The sequence below is a fragment of the Condylura cristata genome, unplaced genomic scaffold (genome assembly GCF_000260355.1).
Source record: "Condylura cristata isolate star-nosed mole 26May11 unplaced genomic scaffold, ConCri1.0 scaffold00015, whole genome shotgun sequence".
NCBI classification, from domain to species: domain Eukaryota; kingdom Metazoa; phylum Chordata; class Mammalia; order Eulipotyphla; family Talpidae; genus Condylura; species Condylura cristata.
In genome coordinates, this window is record NW_004567116.1 from 10,436,397 (window position 1) to 10,454,232 (window position 17,836).

The 17,836-nt window shown below is 56.8% G+C and overlaps 1 protein-coding gene across 1 annotated transcript in view; it reads left to right on the plus strand.

The window, feature by feature from the left end:
- The first annotated feature begins 6,504 nt into the window (after positions 1-6,504).
- The window catches only part of ALX4 (ALX homeobox 4), a 37,735-nt gene continuing 26,403 nt past the window's right edge, over positions 6,505-17,836 (plus strand). Inside the window, exon 1 of the mRNA XM_004682887.2 lies at positions 6,505-7,030. Within this exon, the coding sequence (XP_004682944.1) occupies positions 6,550-7,030 (481 nt within the window). The 5' untranslated portion in view covers positions 6,505-6,549. The remainder of the gene's footprint in view (positions 7,031-17,836) is intronic.

Sequence of the window (17,836 nt, forward strand, 5' to 3'; positions counted from 1 at the left end):
GCCACCTCATGTTCAGGGTGGTGGGATGTCAACCACCCCTTACCAGACAGAAGCACTGTCAGATGGCGTTCCCAGGCTGGGCACTGGGCCTCTCCAAGAGGTTGTGTGAGGAGGGAGGGGTCAAGCACAGGCGAGAGGACTGTGGAGAGAACAGTTTCTGGCCCAGACTTCCAGTGTCTGGGATCAGGGACATCTTTGAGACTACTGAATATTTTGAACCTACGCCCTAGAGACGGACAAGCAGATACAGAGTGTAAGGCATCCCGCATCACAAGTCTGTCTCCATGGCTGTTTCCCTGCCCCAGAGAAATGGGTAGGAAGGCCTCTTATGCTTCCCTGGAACTAAGGTGAGCTGGCAGATGCTCCGTACCAGAAAGCACCTCGAGAAAGCAGCACATCATTTCTGTCCTGAAGGTGCTCAAGCGTGTGCCCTGTATAGTGAGGGCATCTCCCCACTGCCAGTTTTTTCCTAGTCAGTTCTTCAACCTGAGAGGGCCGCTTTCCAGGAGAGAAAGGCTGGAGGGATGGGGCATGGGCGTGAAGAGCAGCCGGGACCAGGGGCTCTGGCCCAAACACCTGGCTGGGGGTTTGGCTAGTGACCCTTGGGAATCATCTGTGATTTAAATGATCTGTGTTCTCCTGGCTGTAACCACTATGCAAGGCTTGTGACCCAGCCAACGGGCTGCGACCACGGAGAACTTCCGGTCCCAGCAACTTCCTCTTGGGATGAGGTGTTAGGTGGATCAGAGACCTGGGCTTGCGGGCTTTCTAGCCTTGTTGTCCGGGGCTGGCCAGGCCCCAGTCCGGCGCTCCTTGCTTCGCCCTTGCGAGGGGAGGGCAAGGAACCAAGTTCCGCCGCGCCGGGCCGGTGTCTCCACACGGGAACGCCAGCCAGGCAACGCGGCCCGACGCCTGAGAACCGGGACCCAGCTCCCTCCCGAAATCGCAAACCCCGGAGTCGTGTTGGGGACAGAGAAGGGCAAAGGGTGCTTCCAGCGCGGGGGTGGGGGTGGAGGGAGGAGGGGGGAGGGGCTCCGGCGTGGGTCGTTTTTGAAAACACCATCCCTTCCTCTTTGTTCCTAACTGATGCTCGAGACCACCGAACAGTATGTGGACTAGGCTTGTTTGATCTGGCGCTCCGGAGTCCGCCATTCCCGGATGAATGAAAATGCCTTCTGAATGCAGGCTTCCCCTCCCTCGGGAAAAGGCCTCTCCCGGCGCCGATTTCCCGAGCGCTCTCTACCCCTGGCACCCGGGGCCACGCACCTATCCAGGGGTCCAGCACTGGGAGTGAGGTGGGGGCCGCGGATGGGGAGCAAGGGCTGGCAATTACCAGCAGCTGGGGACCTGGCCCCGCGCCCCCTCCCGCGAGGTCCTCCTGGGGCTCCTTCCACCGAGAGCCCGGCGCGCTTAGTGCGGGGACCTGCCACCTCACCCCAAGTGGCCCCGGAGGTCGCGCCTCCCAGCTTCCTCCGGACAGACGGGGGCGCGGCGGGCCCTGGGGCATCACGGGCGCTTAGGGCGCTGAGCCCAGCGCAGACAGGCGCACGGCGTCCGCGTCCCGGGATCCGGCCAGAGACCCGGAGGCAGATGTTAGTGCCAGCGCAGGCGCCGACGGTTCCTGTCCACCTCTCGCTCTGCGACCTCGGCCGCCGCCCGCGAAGGGCACGGTGGACTCGCGCGCGCCGCCAGGGCTGGCCAGCGCTCCGAGATCCCGCCGGACTCACTCGCGCTGTAACGCCCAGCGGCGCTAAGAAACCCAAGCTTCTTTGCGAGCCCTGCAGACCGGGAGAGATCAGAAACCTTTCGATCCGCCTTTCCCCACAGAGGTCTCAGAATTGGGTGAAGTGGCAGACACCCTTGAGATGGCTCGGTGGTTGGGAGCCTGGGTTCCGAGATCAGACCACGGGCGTTAAGTCCCACGTTCTCTGCTTGGACTAGCCTTAAACAGTCGTTTCACTTCTCTGCTCGATATTTTAATCATCGTAAAAGGAGGATAAGGGTACCACCAGAGGGCTTTTGTGAGGACTGCAAAGGTCTCTTTTGCAGCAGCTGACTTGTAGCGGTTTCCCATACACAGTTACTAACGTGCTATTTCCTAAGCTTGAGGTTGGTGTCTCAGTGTCTGCCGGGTAGGAGAGCTCCTACAGGATATGTTTGGGGTTCCTGGCCTCTCAGCTTCATATCTCTACTCTTCTGTATCTCTTTGCTGGTGTCCCCAGTCTTTTAGGCAACCCCCACCTTGGGAGAGGATTGTGTTACCTCCTGCCATTGACAGAGTAAACTTTGACAGTAAATGTGAGTCTGGCATTGTACACATTGGTTCAGGTCAGAATAGCCCGAGTTTTACTTACGCAGTCCTGCCCACCTGGAGCTGGAGAACACCCCAGCATCCAGCTTCACTGTTTGTCTAACAGGGCAGGTGGGTGGGTGTGGAGGGGAGTTCCTAGAACCTCTCTCTCTGACCAAAAGGAGTATCTACTGTGCCTTTCTCCATCTGGAACTTTCTATCTAACAAACTCAAATCCCCACTCCTGGCTTCAAAACCTCCAGCTCTGAGCCATGAGGTAGACAGTTACCTCCAGCCAATGCTTCTGATAATCAGGTATTCACTCACGTATCAACTCACTTGCTCAGTCATTCAATTCAGCAGATATGTTCAAGCACTGCACTTCACACTGGGGAGAAGTGGCCATGGATTCCCATGTTAGTAGGGAGACGGACATAAGTCAAGTAAATCAACAAATATGGGAGATGACACCAGGTAGATGTCATGGAGGAAACAGACAGGCAGGTGTGACAGCAGTGTGGCGAGGGGGGGGGTGAAGGTGAGTGGGGTGGGGCATTGGACACTCAACAAAGAAAGACTTTTTTTCACCGCTCTGCCTTCCCAGGCTGTGTGCAGAGCCAGGAGGAAGAGGGAAGCTGCTTTCAGACAGACTCAGAAGATTCGAAAAGGGGAGAGAAAGGAGCAGTCTGAGGGTACAAGACTGGAAACAAAGGGTCCTGCTGACCCGCCCCCAACACAGTAAGCAGTGGTGTAAAGTGCACTGTGCAGCTCCTGCTGGGCTTGTCCCCAAGGAGACACCGGCCAACCCAGGGAAGCCAGTAGTGAGAATGAGCCTGGAGAGCAGAGGCTGAGGACAGAATCCTCAGAGGCCTGCAGCCAGAAGAGGACACTGTACCCTGGATGGGAGTGATGGGTGTGGCCAGACTTTCCACTTTGGAGGGAAGAAGGGATTGAATGATGGGGGGGGAAGCAATGAAATAATCAGCTATACTTATTAGCCTTCTCCCAGAAAGCGTGCTAAGGGGATGCAAGGGGGGGTAAAGGCTTTTGTTAGGCAAATGATACCCCCCCCCCCGTGTTCCCATGGGGTAGCAGAGAAACTCACACACACACACACACACACACACACACACACAGTGTCTACCTGTCAGGTGTAAGAAATCTTGGATGCTCTTAAGCCATTTCCCAGAACAGAAGAACTCAGCACCAGAAGGGATTCTGGTTGAGGACATCCACTGCTTCAAAGCACAGTGCTCAGGGTTTGAAATCCCAAAGGGGGAAGGGAAAGGTAGAATAAGGAGGTGATAATGAAGCAAGGAGTAGGTTAATGTGTGGGTGAGTGGGGAAGTGGCAAGCTGGTTTCCCATCACCTCCCAGTACATTTACTTCTTTCTTTCCCCCATGTTCAGGCTGATACCTGGAATGCCTCCACCACCGGGGTGCTGGCAGCCAGCTGTGAGGCTTGGCACCGGAGTAGTGAGCTCACTTAGCTTGGCACTCCTAGGCCAAAATGTGCGCCTAAGCCCCTGGGCCACAAGCATTTTCATTCATTCATTCAACATATTATTTGAGAGACACAATGTGCCCAGCCCTGTGATCAACAAGATCGGCCTGGCCCCTGCTCTGAGAGAATTCGCTGTTCCTATGCAGCTAAGTGCGGAGAGGACCTCAAGCCCTTAATCTTGTCCTTGGATTTATAAAGTGGGGGTGGAGAAGGAGAGCCCCCTCCTTATCCTTGGCTGGAGGAAACCAAAGACACTGGGAACCAGCTCCATCCTGGGCCGTAGAAGGAACCCAGAGCACGGTAGCCCCAACCTCAATATCTTATTATGCAAATATTGGGGTGCACCAGACATGGCAGACACTGCCCTCCTGGGCACTCCAGTTGGTGCAGTGGAAATGCACATGGAACCCAGCAGCTGGACAACCAGGAAGTCCAGGATAGAGGTGGGGAGAGATGGGAAGGCTTCCTGGAGGAAGCTTCTCTAGACTGAACCTCTAACTTGTAGCACAACAAAATTATAAGAGCAAGACTGATAATTCCAGGTCCAGAGGACACCTGTGCTATGTGCTTGGTGGAGGTGGGGAGAAAGGACTCGGCAGATTCTAAACACTGAAAGAAACGGAGTATTTAGGATGGTGGCAGCTTCTTCCACTTTTTGCCCAGGTTAGAAAAACGAGTTGGCTTCTTTGAGCTTCAGTGTGTTCACCTGCAAAATGGGTATGACAAGGAGTGTGTCGCCAGGCAGCCCGTGAGGCTGACCTGGGAGTGTGACCTGCGAATGGCTTCCAGCACTATATACATTCAGTATAAAGTCCTCACCGTGCCTTTGGTCTGCAAGGCCAGAGAGGCATGGGTCCCCATGGGCAGTGGAGAGAGGTTCGGGCCTGTGCACCCCCACCCAAGGTTTGCGGAATATCTTTATTAACGAGCACTTCAAGGTAAGCCGCGATGGAAACCAGATGTGGGATCGCATAGTCCCGGGCAGAGCGAGGAGTCGAGATACCAAGGGAGTGGGGTGGGGGGATGAGGATTAGCCCGGATGAGGTAGGCGGTGGGAGCATAATGCCCCCCACCCCCAACACACACTTTTGGTTTGAGAAATTGACTTCTGACCCACATTCCTGGGTTCAAGGAGCTCAGGCCCTTTTCGTTGCCCCTTCACCTCTCACCCCATTCCCAGACTCCCTTGAGGTATGTCCTCCATCCTAGCAATTTCCCTGCAGTTTATGGAAAGAAAGACTCTAACGAGTCCCCTTCAACTCAGTTATTCCGCAGCGGGTGACCTCTATTCTTTGCTTTATCGAGATCTACTGTGCCAGCCCAGGTCCATGGAGGCACACGCTGGCGCTGCTACATCCCCAAACCTCTCTGAGCCTCAGTTTGCATTAAAAAAAAATTGGAACCCCAGTTTCCACCACTTACGGTTATTGAGGCGCATTCGATGACGAGCGGCGTAGAAGGGGCGCGATGCGCGGTCAAAGTTATTTTTCCCTCGCTGTATGCGTCCTGGGACTTTGAGCCGCGCATGGGCTGGGCGAGGGAGACCACAATCCATCAAATCCAAACCATTCGTTTTACAGTCGGGGGCAGTGAGGACAGAGAGAGAAAATACTGCCTCCCACCCCACCCCGGGCGGCAAGCAGGTGACTCGCGACGTGGTTTCCAGACAATTCACTCTCAACCCGCCGGCCGGAAAATCCACGCGGCTGAACAAGACGTGCAGCGCGAACCGCTCGGTCCAGGGAGCAGAGAAGAGGGGTGGGGACAGCGCTCTAAAGCTTCGGAAGCCGACCCGGTCGAGGGGGTTCTCCAGTGGCTGAGTGAACAAGGCTCCCTCCGCAGCGCTCTTACGGGGGGAGGAAATAGTTAACGAGACGTGAAAGTGGCGGTGCACCGGACCAGAGCGGCTTGCGTGCACGCGCGGGTTAATTTCATGGAGGAACTGGGACGGAGGAGAGGGGCTGGAAACGCTGAGGGAAAGGCACAGCCAGCCTCTCGCAGAAGAGTCCACACGCCACTCGGGCACCCGAAAACGAGCGGTCCGCCTGCCCGAATGTCAAAGCCTGTTAGTGTTTTGGGTTTTTATTTTATTTTATTTTCGGTCAGTCTCTAAAGCTTTGTGTGCCTGCCTTCCCTGAACCAAAGCTTGGACCCTCCAGTTCAGTGCGGCCTCAGGGAGTACTGACACCTCCCCGGCCGGGTCTGAGTCGAAAAGACCCCCGGGCGCGGCCGGTCGAATCCCGGGCCAGCGAGTTAGTAGCGCTGTCTCAAGAGTGGGAAGAAGGGGCAGGGGCGGAGGAGGGAGAGCAGGGAAGAGGAGGAGGAGAGAAGGAAGGAGCGAGTTAGAGGGAAAGATCACTCTCTCCCCCCACCCCCACCCCAACCTTAAGAGGGTTTGGGAGTTCTGGTCAACTTTCGGAAACGTCTGAATCTTTTTACAGCCCTCCGTTCTTTCTCTGGGCCAGCTGTAAGGAAAGGAGGAGGGAGAGAGAGAGTGAAAGAGAGAGAAGAGAGTAAAAGAGAGGAGAGTGAAAGAGAGAGAGCGAGCGAGGAGAGAGAAAGGAGAAAGAGAAGGGGGGGGGAGAGGTGGAGGGAGGAGGGGAGGAGGGAGCGTGAGGAGAGGAGGAGGGAGCGTGAGCAGGCCGGCGAGGAGCGCACAGCCGCCCCTCCTCGCCTCTCCAAACTCCCGGCCCGGCGCGCGGTGGCGTCCTCGCGCTCTCGCTCGCCCCCCGCCCGCCGCCCGCGGACGCCAGGCATGAATGCTGAGACTTGCGTCTCTTACTGCGACTCGCCGGCTGCTGCCATGGACGCCTACTACAGCCCGGTGGCGCAGAGCCGGGAGGGCTCCTCGCCTTTTAGGGCTTACCCCGGCGGCGAGAAGTTCGGCACAACTTTCCTGTCGGCCGCGGCGAAAGGACAGGGCTTTGGGGACGCCAAGACCCGGGCCCGCTACAGCGCGGGACAGCAGGACCTGGCGGCACCCCTGGAGAGCGGCGCCGGGGCCAGGGGCTCCTTCAACAAGTACCAGCCCCAGCCCCAGCCGCAGCCCCAGCCCCAGCAGCCGCCCCCCGCCCCGCAACCGCCGCCGACGCAGCCGCAGCCGCAGCCGCAGCCGTCTGCGCAGCCACCGCATCTGTACTTGCAGCGAGGCGCCTGCAAGACGCCCCCGGACGGCAACCTCAAGCTCCAGGAAGGCAGCGGCGCTCACAACGCGGCCCTGCAGGTCCCCTGCTACGGTGAGTGCACGTGAGGCTTCCTCGGGGCTGGGGCCCCCGAACCCGTGGCTTAGGCACCCGGGAAATCGTCTCGGCTTCTGCGAGGCAGGAGTTGGCGGGCTGGGGAGGCGCAGGGCAGAGCCGCGGGCGACGACTCGGGTCGGAAAGTGGGGATCCGCCGCCCCGAAGGCAACCAGGGATCCGTTTTTGCCCCGTTCGTGTACCCGGGCAAGAGCGCAGTGTTTGGGCTCCTGCGCCCGACCTGTGCTTGCCTCCGCCGGCCTTCGCCGGGCTCCCGAACCTCTCGCCTCGCGCTCCCCGCGCGGCCGGCTTGGAAGCAGAAGCTTCGCACCGACTCCAGGCGCGTGGTGGGACGCGCTGGCGGCGCAGCTCCGAAGCGGTGCTCCGGGGGGTTCAGGCCTCGCTGCCGCCCGCTGGGAGGCTCCCCGGCGGCGACGCCGCAGGTGGGAGCGTGGCAGGTGCGGAGTCCGGCTGGGAACCCCGAGCGCAGTCTGCGGGCGCGCCCGGGATACGAGGTGCTGGGGCGCCACAACCGTGCGGACCCAGAAACTCCAGGGGCTGAGGAAGACACGTATCCCAGGGCTCCTGGACGAGGCTCCTGGAGGGGAGACAGGCGAACAGTTTCCCAGCGGCTCTCTCTCCCAGAGCCCTGGAGGAGAAGGAACTGGGGACAATTCTTTAGGACGACCCAGGAAGAACGGCTGGAAGCCGCTGAGCTCAAGGCAGCCCCGGCTGGGTAGGGATTTGGGCCCATCGTGAACCTGAGGCCTAAATGACCTCCAAGCCCCCTTGAACGTGTCTGTAGGACGAAAGTCCCTGCTCAGGGCCTGGGCTTCCAGAGAGCAGCCACCATAGTGAAGGAGAGAGCGGAGGGGCTGAAGGGCAGCGGAGGCCAGAGCACCTCAGTAGGCTGGGCCTTCCCTTCCACATAATCCAGAGTGACCAGCCCACGGCGGCAGGGAGAGAAACTGAGGAAACGGGGATCCCTGTCGGGCCCTGAGGACACATTGCCCTACTTGGCCATTCTGCCGGGTTCTGGAGGGGAAGAGCTGATCCTGGCAAGGCAATGGCTTTGTGCTGACCCAGGCTGAATGAGAGATACCAGCCCTGAGGACAGCGGTGGGATATGGTGGAGGCCTTCCTAGCTGGAACAACAGAGCAGGAACAGTGTTAGGAAAGCACGTCTCACACTCCAGCTGGCTCTTCCACAGGCTCAGAACTATTGATAGATGGTTGTTCAAACACATTAGCATTCACACAGTCCTACTTTCTCTGTCTACACTTGCATTCTACACACACAAGCACCCTTTCTCGTGAACCAACATGGTCATACTGTAGGTACCCACATAGCCAAACCCATGGGACAGGACAGTGCTGAGAGCAGATTTAGAAAGGCCCCGTGGCCTTTCCCCACTTGCTCCACTTCGGTGCACATTCCTGTTGCAGTGAGGTCAAGCTCTGGATGGCAGACACTCACACAGGTGCTCCTCCTGCCATTAACTGGCTGCCCACCTGCGGGGCCTGCCAGCCCCAGGCACTCAGGCTCTCTCTTCCTGACTCTCCTGATCTCTGTCATTTGGGACGATCAGGGGAGAACAAGTCACAGACTGGGGGGCTCAAGTCACAGACTGGGGGGGCTCACTGTTCCAAGCCAGAGGATTCACTGGGAAAGAGTCACTAGATTGTCATGTTTTAAAGCAATTCACCAGTGAGTCTTGTGAGGAAGACAGGATAACAAGCAAGGAGAAGCCCCAAGTGAGTTCCAACCTTGTGAGGAACATTCAGGTCAGGAGGGAGCACCCTCCCTCTCAGCACCCTCTTGAGCCCTGCTGGGAACTTCCTAATAGGCCACTGGGTCAGAGGGCAAGGCCAGGCCACTTGACCTAGGACTGCTCTAATGCATAGTATGACCTAAGAGCAATTGTTCTTAGACCTCCCCCCTTTCTCCTCTGCACTTGGGGTGATCATTGTAAGGCCCCATTAGGTAGTGTCTGCCCACAGATAGTGTCTCCCCACAGAGGGTTAGAGCCTCTTCCCTATTTCTGTCACAACCTCTGTCTCACTGGAAACCTGTGAGCACCAATTCTGAGGACAAGGCAGACCCCTGTCCAGATGGTTCTGAACAAAGCCTGCAGGTTAGGACAAAAGACAGCCTGGGATCACTGAGAGGACCCTACTCCCTGGCTTTCCAATATGAAGGCACCACTCAAGGCAAAGCAGCTCTTCTTATTCTTTCCTCCTCAGAGCAGCTGAATTTCCCTAGCCAGGAGTCTGGCTCCAGTGGAAAAAAAAAAAGATCCGTCAACTTAGGTTCAGGATGAGGAAACCGAGTCACCAGCAGTGGGTCTCTGCCCCTCACAGAGGCAGCTGGATGCAGCCCCTCCACAGCTGGCTGTCCAGACTTCCAGCTAGCAGGAAAAGTGAGGCACACCCCGATAAGTTCCTCAAAGTTGAGTACTTTGAGACTATGTACTCAAAACGGGGAAATAAGGCCCATTTTTTCTTAAGCCTCAAGTTGTTCCCTGGAGCTTGGAAATCTCAGAAGCTGAGACTGCCTAGGCGCTGACGTGAGTCCCAGCCTCAGAGAGCGACCGCCTGGAAAAACTCCTTCCCAGCTCTCTTGGTTGGTCTGGGGCCGGAGAAAGGAGGGGTTCTGAGGCCCCTTTGCAGACCTTAGCCCCAGGAGCTACCTTTAGTGTCCAAGGGACCTCCAACCTGCGGGGTGTAGTTGTGAGGACACACAGGGTGGGCTTCCAGAGCCCGAGAGAGCGCGCCGCGGGGTAGACTCAGGGTAAAGGAGCGCCCGAGTTTCCAGTCCGCCTGGCCGGTTCTTCTGAGTTTCCCCAGAGGTGAGAATTCCTCCCAGAAAGCAGAGTACTTTGCCCAAGGTCCCCAGTCCCAAGCACGTACTAAAAGAGCAACGAACTAACGAGAAGGAAGACCCCTCAGTCCCCTCGGGTGCAAAGACGCTGGCGACCTCAGGATAGTTCCACCGGGTTCGCCGCTGCCTGCCTAAGTCCCGACCCGACCCGCGAGGCTCCCAATCCTTACTTCATCCTTCTTCCCAAACCCCTGCTTCCCTGGGCGGTCCTCAGCTGAGGGTCACCGGGAGACACAGCGAAATGGACACCCGACCTTTCCCAGCGGCCAGAAGAGCCTCCTCTTCTGGGCCGGTAGGTGGGTGCTCCCTGCCTTATCTTCAAATCGGTGCGGACCAGTGAACCTCCACGCCCAGCCGGGGCCAGGCCTGGGCCAATGGCCCCGGGATGCTGCAGGGAGCGGCCTGGCTCCCTCCTCTTTCGCTTTCGGTTCGGTGCACGCAGGTTCTTGTCGCTAGCTTATTCCTACCTTCTAGAACACGCTTTGCCCCCCAAGACAGCGCTTTCAGCGCCGAGATCTCCCCAAATCGAGGGCCAGTTCGGAGACCCCTGGGGCACTGCTGTGGGGCTGGTCCTGATTTGTTGAATTAGACTCAGTGTGTGAACGCTAGGGGTATTTATTTCCCCACACCGACACAATCCCCACACCACAAAATGTGTAAACTCCTCCCGGGTCCAACTCGAATTTTATCAAACAACTCGGAAGTTGTTTTGGGTTTTTGGGTTGTTATTTTGGGTTTGTTGTGTATGTGTGTGTGTGTTTCGTATGAAAGACATCCAAAAGGAAAACAACAAAAGCTGAAAAAGCTGAGGGTGGTTGTGGGATGATGGGCGGAAAGAAAACTCGGAGCAGCAGCTAGATTTGGGGGATCCCGTCAGTTCTGGAGGAGGATATGGAGAAGGAAGGTGCTTTTCTCTTGGTACTTCGGTAACTTCCCCAGCCGCCAGCCCATCTGAGCAGTCTGGCTAAACACATATAAGTTCTTCCATAGAAAAACAGGAGTGAAAGCAAGGTCTCCTATCCGCACCAGCCCATCGATCGGGACACTGTTCCATTATTATAATTTACATGCTGTGAAGCGCACAGTTAGGTGGACCGCTTGGAGACTTGTTCTGCGTGGGCACGGCTCTTATTAACTTCCATCCGGTCAAGACAAAGCTCATGTACGCGTTGTGTGTGTGTGTGTGTACGTGACAAGAAAGCGCAGGGCAGGAAGCCTAAGTTTGTAGATTGTTCAAAATTTCAAAAGAGACCGTGGCGTCTCTTGAGTGGGGCGACCTTAGACAGCGCGTTTTCCCGCAGACTCCAAAGCGCCCAGGGCCAGTGAGAACTCTCGGTGCTCAAGGAACTACCCCAGTAACGAACCCAGGCGGTGGGCACCGCTTTCGGAGGGCGGCGTGGGCACCGCTTTCGGAGGGCGGCGGGACAGCGAATTAAAATCCCGTCAGCGAAACTTGGAAACGCAGTGCTCAGGCAAGAGCCCTGCACTTTTCGTTCCAGAGAGTGAGCCGCGAGGCGGGCACACTCTTCCCAGAAGTACTTTTATTCTCCTCCTACTGCTCTTCTCGAGGCTTGGTCTTGGTAGCAAATCGAAATGTAAGCAGAAATACAGCGGCTTTTGCAACGAGGGGAGGTTGGAGTCTCACACCTTTGTGGGGGCTTTGGGCTTCACCGCTGATTGCTGGAACAGTCCAGGCAGCAGCAGCCAGAGGAAGGGGAAACTGCGACCCACAGCCACAGGATGGGGGGGCCGGGTGCCTCTGCTCCTGCTAGCTTGCTCCTCAGCCCGAGGCTTTCCCGGTAAGGGAAGAGGAGTTGGGGGTGGGGTGGGGGTGGGCAATGCTGGATAGAAGGCTTGTTGGCTGCTGGGTCCGAAAGAGCTCCCTGGCCCCTGTGCCCATGATCCTTGGCTCCCACCACTCTTGTCTGGGAGCAAAGGAACCTAGGCCCAGGCACTATTTAGGGTGAGGTGGTGAGAGCCCCCTCCTGCTTCCAGATTCTTGCTGGGTACTACCTAGCTAGGTGTTCCCCAAGCTGGGGGGGGGGTGAGCAGGGGAGGGAAGCCAATGTATGTGTGACAGGCAGGTCATCAGCTTAGGAAATCAGGACAGCAAGGACCCCGCCACACTGTGATGACGCCCAGAGAATCCAGACTGACGGCCACCCACCCTCCCTGCCAGAGGCTGTGGCCACCATAGCCATCGGCTGGGCTGGGTCTGATACAGTGAGAAGAGGTTTTGCAAGTAAACAGGGCCCTTTTGGGAAAGAGATGTCACTTCTTGCTGTGCAGCAAGTCCTCCCAGTTATAGGCTAGTGTTTCTCCGAGATCTGTTACTGGTATCAAACACCCGCCTGGGTAAAACGAGCGACACTCTCTCCCCAGTGCTCTTCAGGATGTGTCCTTCTCACCTAGCACAGCAGTAACCAGGGTCAGCAAATGCCATGTTGCCTGAAAGTGGCTCTCACTAGAAAGCCTGGCACAGTAGTGCCGACTCTGGCATCCAGTGTGAGCAAGGAGTTGTTGGGCAGGGGAGGGGTTTGATGCCCCAGATTCACCCCCACTTTAATTACCAGCAGGCTCTGTCACTTTAGCAAACACCCCCTTCTCTAGCGTATCCCAGCCCTCACTGCCAGGACCACGGAGGAGAGGGGAGTAGGAAAGGAGCCCAGCTCAGCATAGAGGGACGAGCCCAGTGAGTGAGAATCTCCAATCTCCAAGCAGCAGCTGGGGAAAGGCTGGGGAGTGGGTGGAGGAGTGGGTAGGCTCCAATTCTGGCAACAAAGGCAAGGCCACCTGAGCGCCTTTTTAGACAAGAGAATGGCTGAAGATTCAGAGGGGAATGACAGGAGAGAGGCCCCACCACCAGACAAATGCCTGTCTCTCCTGGGGCCCAGGCTGCAAGACCCCGGGTTTGCCACACCGCACTGCTTTGGAGAAAGTGAGCGGTGTCTAGGATGAAAAAACCCATCGGATTCTTGGATTCTTAAAACAGATCCTCTTAGAGCCAATTCTACTTCCAAACTTGGGGGATCGAGGTGCCTGTGGCAGAGGCCTGCCAGAGACCTGGGTCAGGGCAAAACAGCTGGTTCTCCCTGAGCTGCAGCGCCCTGGTGGAACAGAGGAAGAGACTGGAAGGCTTGGGCTGGGATGCTAACTGACACCCAGCTTGGCTTGGCAGAGGAGGGCATCCGGGTCCCAGCTCTCAGCGGGCCTCGGGCACTGCTGCCTCGTTCTCTGGTCTCAGCATGCCTTTGGGACAGTCCGTTCTCCTCTGGCTTCAAGTTCTACTCTGTGTCATGTGGCAGTTCAGTTTCCAAGGGCCCGTTGGGGTTTCTATGCCAGTACCCATCTGGACCCGCCTCCCCGTTTCCCTGCCACTGCCCTTGTGTGTATTTAGTGTGTGGCCAGAAACATCAGACTAGCCTGAGCGGGAAAGACTTCTCTGGAAATGGAGAGGGCTCCCTGAAGCTTACTTGCATGTGCTTTGTGTAAGGGGCCCCAGGAAGTAGAAGCAGGAGGGGTGGGGGACTTCTGGCAGGTTCTAGGCTCTAAGCTGTGACTTGAATTGGGGGGAGGGTCTCTGTGCCCATGGTGAGTAGGCTTCAGGCAGGCTCTGAGCGCCTGGCCCCCTGGCTGCTCATGCCTCTCTCTCCACACATCCCCTGTCCCTGTTTTACTGAGTAGCTACTATGTGTGGGACCTTCCCCTGGGAGAAGCACCCAGTGCCCACCAGCAATCCTACAGTTCAGTCCTTCCTGGAGCACCCGTTTGCACAGAATAAATATTTACTGTCTAGAAGGAATGAAAAAAGAGCTCTTCCCGTGCATCCCAGCGCCTTTATATCACCTGAGCCAGAGGGTAGAGGACACTGGCATTGGGGTTGTGTGAGCACCTGCACAGGAGGGGGAGGGGGAAGGGGACACGGGGTGGGACGCACCCTGCCCAGACTCAGGGTCCAGGTTGCTTTTGGTTCGGTGGCATGTGCTTGTGTGGATTCATCAGTGTGAGCGCCTGTGTGAAAGACCCTGGTGCCTGTGTGTCCCGCGTGCCCTGACCCGCACGCACTCTGTGCCAGGATCTGCTCTCTGAAGCCACAAACGCTGCCCAGCCCAACCTCCTGACTTGGCTCAGCCTCTGGGGCCAGAACCCCGCACCAGGGAGATAGGACCAGGCACCCCTGGGCAAGGCCAGTGCCCTGCCTCCTTGGGTCACAGTCACGATTGCCCAGGGGACACTGAGTGGCAGACATAGTCCTTCCATGGACAGAGGGGGGTCCCAGAGTCTACCCAGCCCACCCTGAAGCAGTGAGGCCAGCCCCCTGCCCAGTGCTGGAGCGTTCTCTACCCCGTGAGGCTCACTAGGAGAGAAACCTGGCCTGACAGCCTGGACAGGCATAGTGCAGATCCCAATTAGCACATGAGCGAACTGAGCCCAGAAATGGGGCCCCACCCCCAGGTTAGCAAGAAAGTGGAAACCGCTCTCTTTCCCCCACCCCTCGGGGGTGGGAAGGAAGGAGGGGAACGTGTGCTCCCGCTCACCCACTCTCTTCCTTTGCTGTGACCCCTCCAGCCAGACCCACGCCCGCCCTCTCTGTGCATCCACTAGGGCAGGGAATTGCAATCTCCAGGCTCCCCTGGAGCTCCTGGGGGTTCCAGGCAGCAGGAGAGCAGCAGGCTGGCACTCCTGTTGGGTTGCAGGCCTGCCCTAGCAATGCCAGCCCTCCTGGGCCTCCTGTCCACACCAGCTCCCTAGCCAGGGCTCAGAGGTGGGCCAGCTGGGAAGCAGTGAAGGAAAGGGGTGCTTCTGTAACCGCCAGGACCCGAGAGGACACAGGCTCGTGCCAAATAGGACCGTCCGCTCTGCTTCCACACCCCACAGGGAGCCCTGGGGGAATCATTATTTCCAAGATGCAAGACAACATGTCAGTTTCTTACCCCAAGTCTTAATTCAAAGGAAGAAGAGAGGAGGAGAGAAAAGAATTCTAAAGGTTCCTAGCATGTTCCTATCCCATTAACTCATTCACGCCTTAACATTTATTGAGCACCTACTATGTGTACTAAGCCATGCTCTAGGCTTTAAGGGAACGGGTGGACACAGACTAGACGGAAGCCTCAGAACATCTCTCACCCTCCCTATTCTTCCACTGCGTGAGGCCACCTTCCTCCGCTCCATTCTGTCTGGCCCTGGAAATCAAGGGGTGACCCTCAGAGCTTATGAAGCCCCTTGGCCACACCTGATGGCCAGGACACCGGCCTGGGCTGAAACGGCACCCGAGGCCCCAGAGCCAGGGCTAGAATTCCCACCTGCCAGCGCCAGGCTCATCCTTGAAGCCCCAACCCACTCACTCCATCCCTAGTTATGCAGACAGGAAGAGCTCTTTAGGGGCCATCGTGGTAAAACTTAGAGTCTTTTGGGGTAGGATTAGGGTGATCTCCAGTCAAACCAGGATGATTCCACCGTGGACAAGTTTCTCATCCTTTCTAAGTCCGTTTTCATTGTGAAACAGGAATGAGAGCCATGGCTTCCTGGAATAATGTTCCATTCAAGTCATTTATAATACTAGTGAGGGAAAAAAAACCTCCCCTTTGACTTTGCTTAAAGTAGCAGTTACAGGCCCTCCCTGGTGGCGCAGCGGGTTAAAGCACAGCACTAAGAAGCTAAAGCCACTTCAGCACGAGTTCGATCCCCGCCCCAGAGGTGACCCACATGGCACAGCAGACCTCTCCTGACCCGCCCGCTGCTCCTCTCAGCAGTGTACTTCCTCAATCTGCCTGTTCTGCTCCCCTCTCTGTCTCTGGTGAATCCTCTCACTGCCCCTGCACCTCTGGCCTGTACCCCAGTTCTGTGTGCATAAATAAATCAATCTTTTAAAAAATGTAAAAAAAAAGTCGCAGTTCCAAGAACCCACCGCCAGCGTTAAGTGTGGACTCACTGTGCCTGACTCTGAGGGCTGGAGCTGGGGTCGGTGACAGGGCGGGTGGCTGCGGCCTGCTGGTCCTGCAGAGTGCTCACGTGTGAGCTGTCCGGTGCCACCAGCTGTGAGGACAAGATGGAGAGTGCTCCGTGATGGGGTGTGAGCCGGAGTGAACCCTCGTGGAGGATGGTGGGTGAACTGCCACAGAGCCAGACACTGTGGAGGGCGGGGTGGGCCGAGAGTTGGGGAGCCTCTGCTGGCAGGGCTCTCTCCCCCTCTTTAGAGAGGGGGCTGTTAGAAGTGCCAGACCACAAGGTTCTTCTCCCCTCTAACACCTCCCAGCGCTTGGACCGCATCAGGCAAGTACAGACCATTTGGGGCTAAAGGAGCAGATTCGGCCTTCAGGAGCTGAGCGCGCAGCAGGGGGTCTGGGGGAAAGTGGGTGTGGGCGTGTGGTTATGGGCCGGGCTGAGCAGGAGCGTGCCAGCTGAAGAGCTGGGAACTGGCACGCCCAGCTCAGAGAGGAGCCGGAACCAAGGCCTTGGGTCAGGAAAGTACCTGAGCTGTTGGGGGAAGGGTGTGTGGGGGTGTGGGGTCATAGTGGCTATGGCCTGCCAGCTGGGCGCTGGGCACCTCTGAGCTGCGCAGGGAGTTGGGAGACCCCAAATTGAGTGTGGTGGATACTGCTCACTTGGCTTCTAAGAAAATTCAAGATCTTTAATTAGAGATTATTCTCGATTGTGGTAACACAAATTTTACCATCTTATTTTTAAGAGTAGACAACTCAGTGGCATGAAGCACATTTATGTGTAACCATCGCCACTGTCTATTTCCAGCACTTTTCCATCAAACAGACTCATGAAATGATAATTCCTCACCTCCTCCTCCCCCAGCCCCCGGACACCTGGATTCTGCTTTCTGTCTCTGAATCTTCCTGCTCTGGGTGGGAAGGGGAACCCTCCAGTATTTGTCCTTTCGTATCTGGCCGTTGGGGGTTGTTCGATCTTTGGTTGTTGATTGGCAAATTTTTTTTTTTCATTCTACGGGTTGTCTTTTCCCCCTCTGGACAGGGTCCTTTTGAAACTACATTGAAAACTACATGAAAGTTTTCAATTTTGATGAAATCCACTTTGTTAATTCTTTTTCTTTAGTTCCTTGTGCTTTCGTTATTGCATCCAAGAGAGCATCAAAAACCACGCAGTGTCCTCAAGAATTTCTCATTTTTTCAGAAAGCTATATTATTTTAGCTCTTAAGCTGAGGTCTTTGTTCCCTTTTGACTTGATTACTGTATCTGGTATGAGCTATTCTCTTGCTTGTGGAGATCCAGCTTTCCCAGTATTGGCCATTAAAGAGACCACGCTTTGTCCATTGAGTGGTCTCAGCATCCTTATTGAAAATCAACGAGCCATCTATTTGAGTGTACTTGTCAGATCTCTATGCTGTTCCACTGGTCTGGCTGTCCCGGAAGTGAAGTCCAGAATCCCAGAGTGTGGGCGACCTTGGAAGGCCAGTGATGGCCAGCCAAGAGCCCCAGCTCAGGGACACGTTTGTTTTCTAGGAATCAGAGTTAGTGAGAAGGGGTGGAGGGCAGGGCCATGGATGAGAGTCCTGGCGTCACAGCCTTGGCCTCGAAGAAGCTCCCGTGTTGTTTAGCTGACCCTCCGGAGTGGACAAGGCCTCGGATGTTCTGAGGGCCCACACAGCACTCCCTGCGAGGCCCAGATCTGCCTTCAGTCAGAGAAGCCCAGTGCCCTCTCCCGAGGGGCTGGGAGCAGCTCAGAGGCAAGCTCACGCCCACCCCACCTACTGCCTGTCTGGGTTTTCTGTGGCCTTGTCCCACCATCTTCCACCCCCTGCACTGCCCAAAGGGCAGCATGTCTGGCACTGGGGCCCGAGGGCCATGCAGGATTCAGCTGCTCCATAGGTCACCGGAGCGAGGGAGCCTCAGAGAAGCGGAAGTCGCTGTCATGCAGCGACAGGAGCCCCACAGGGCTCTTGTGAGGCTGGTGC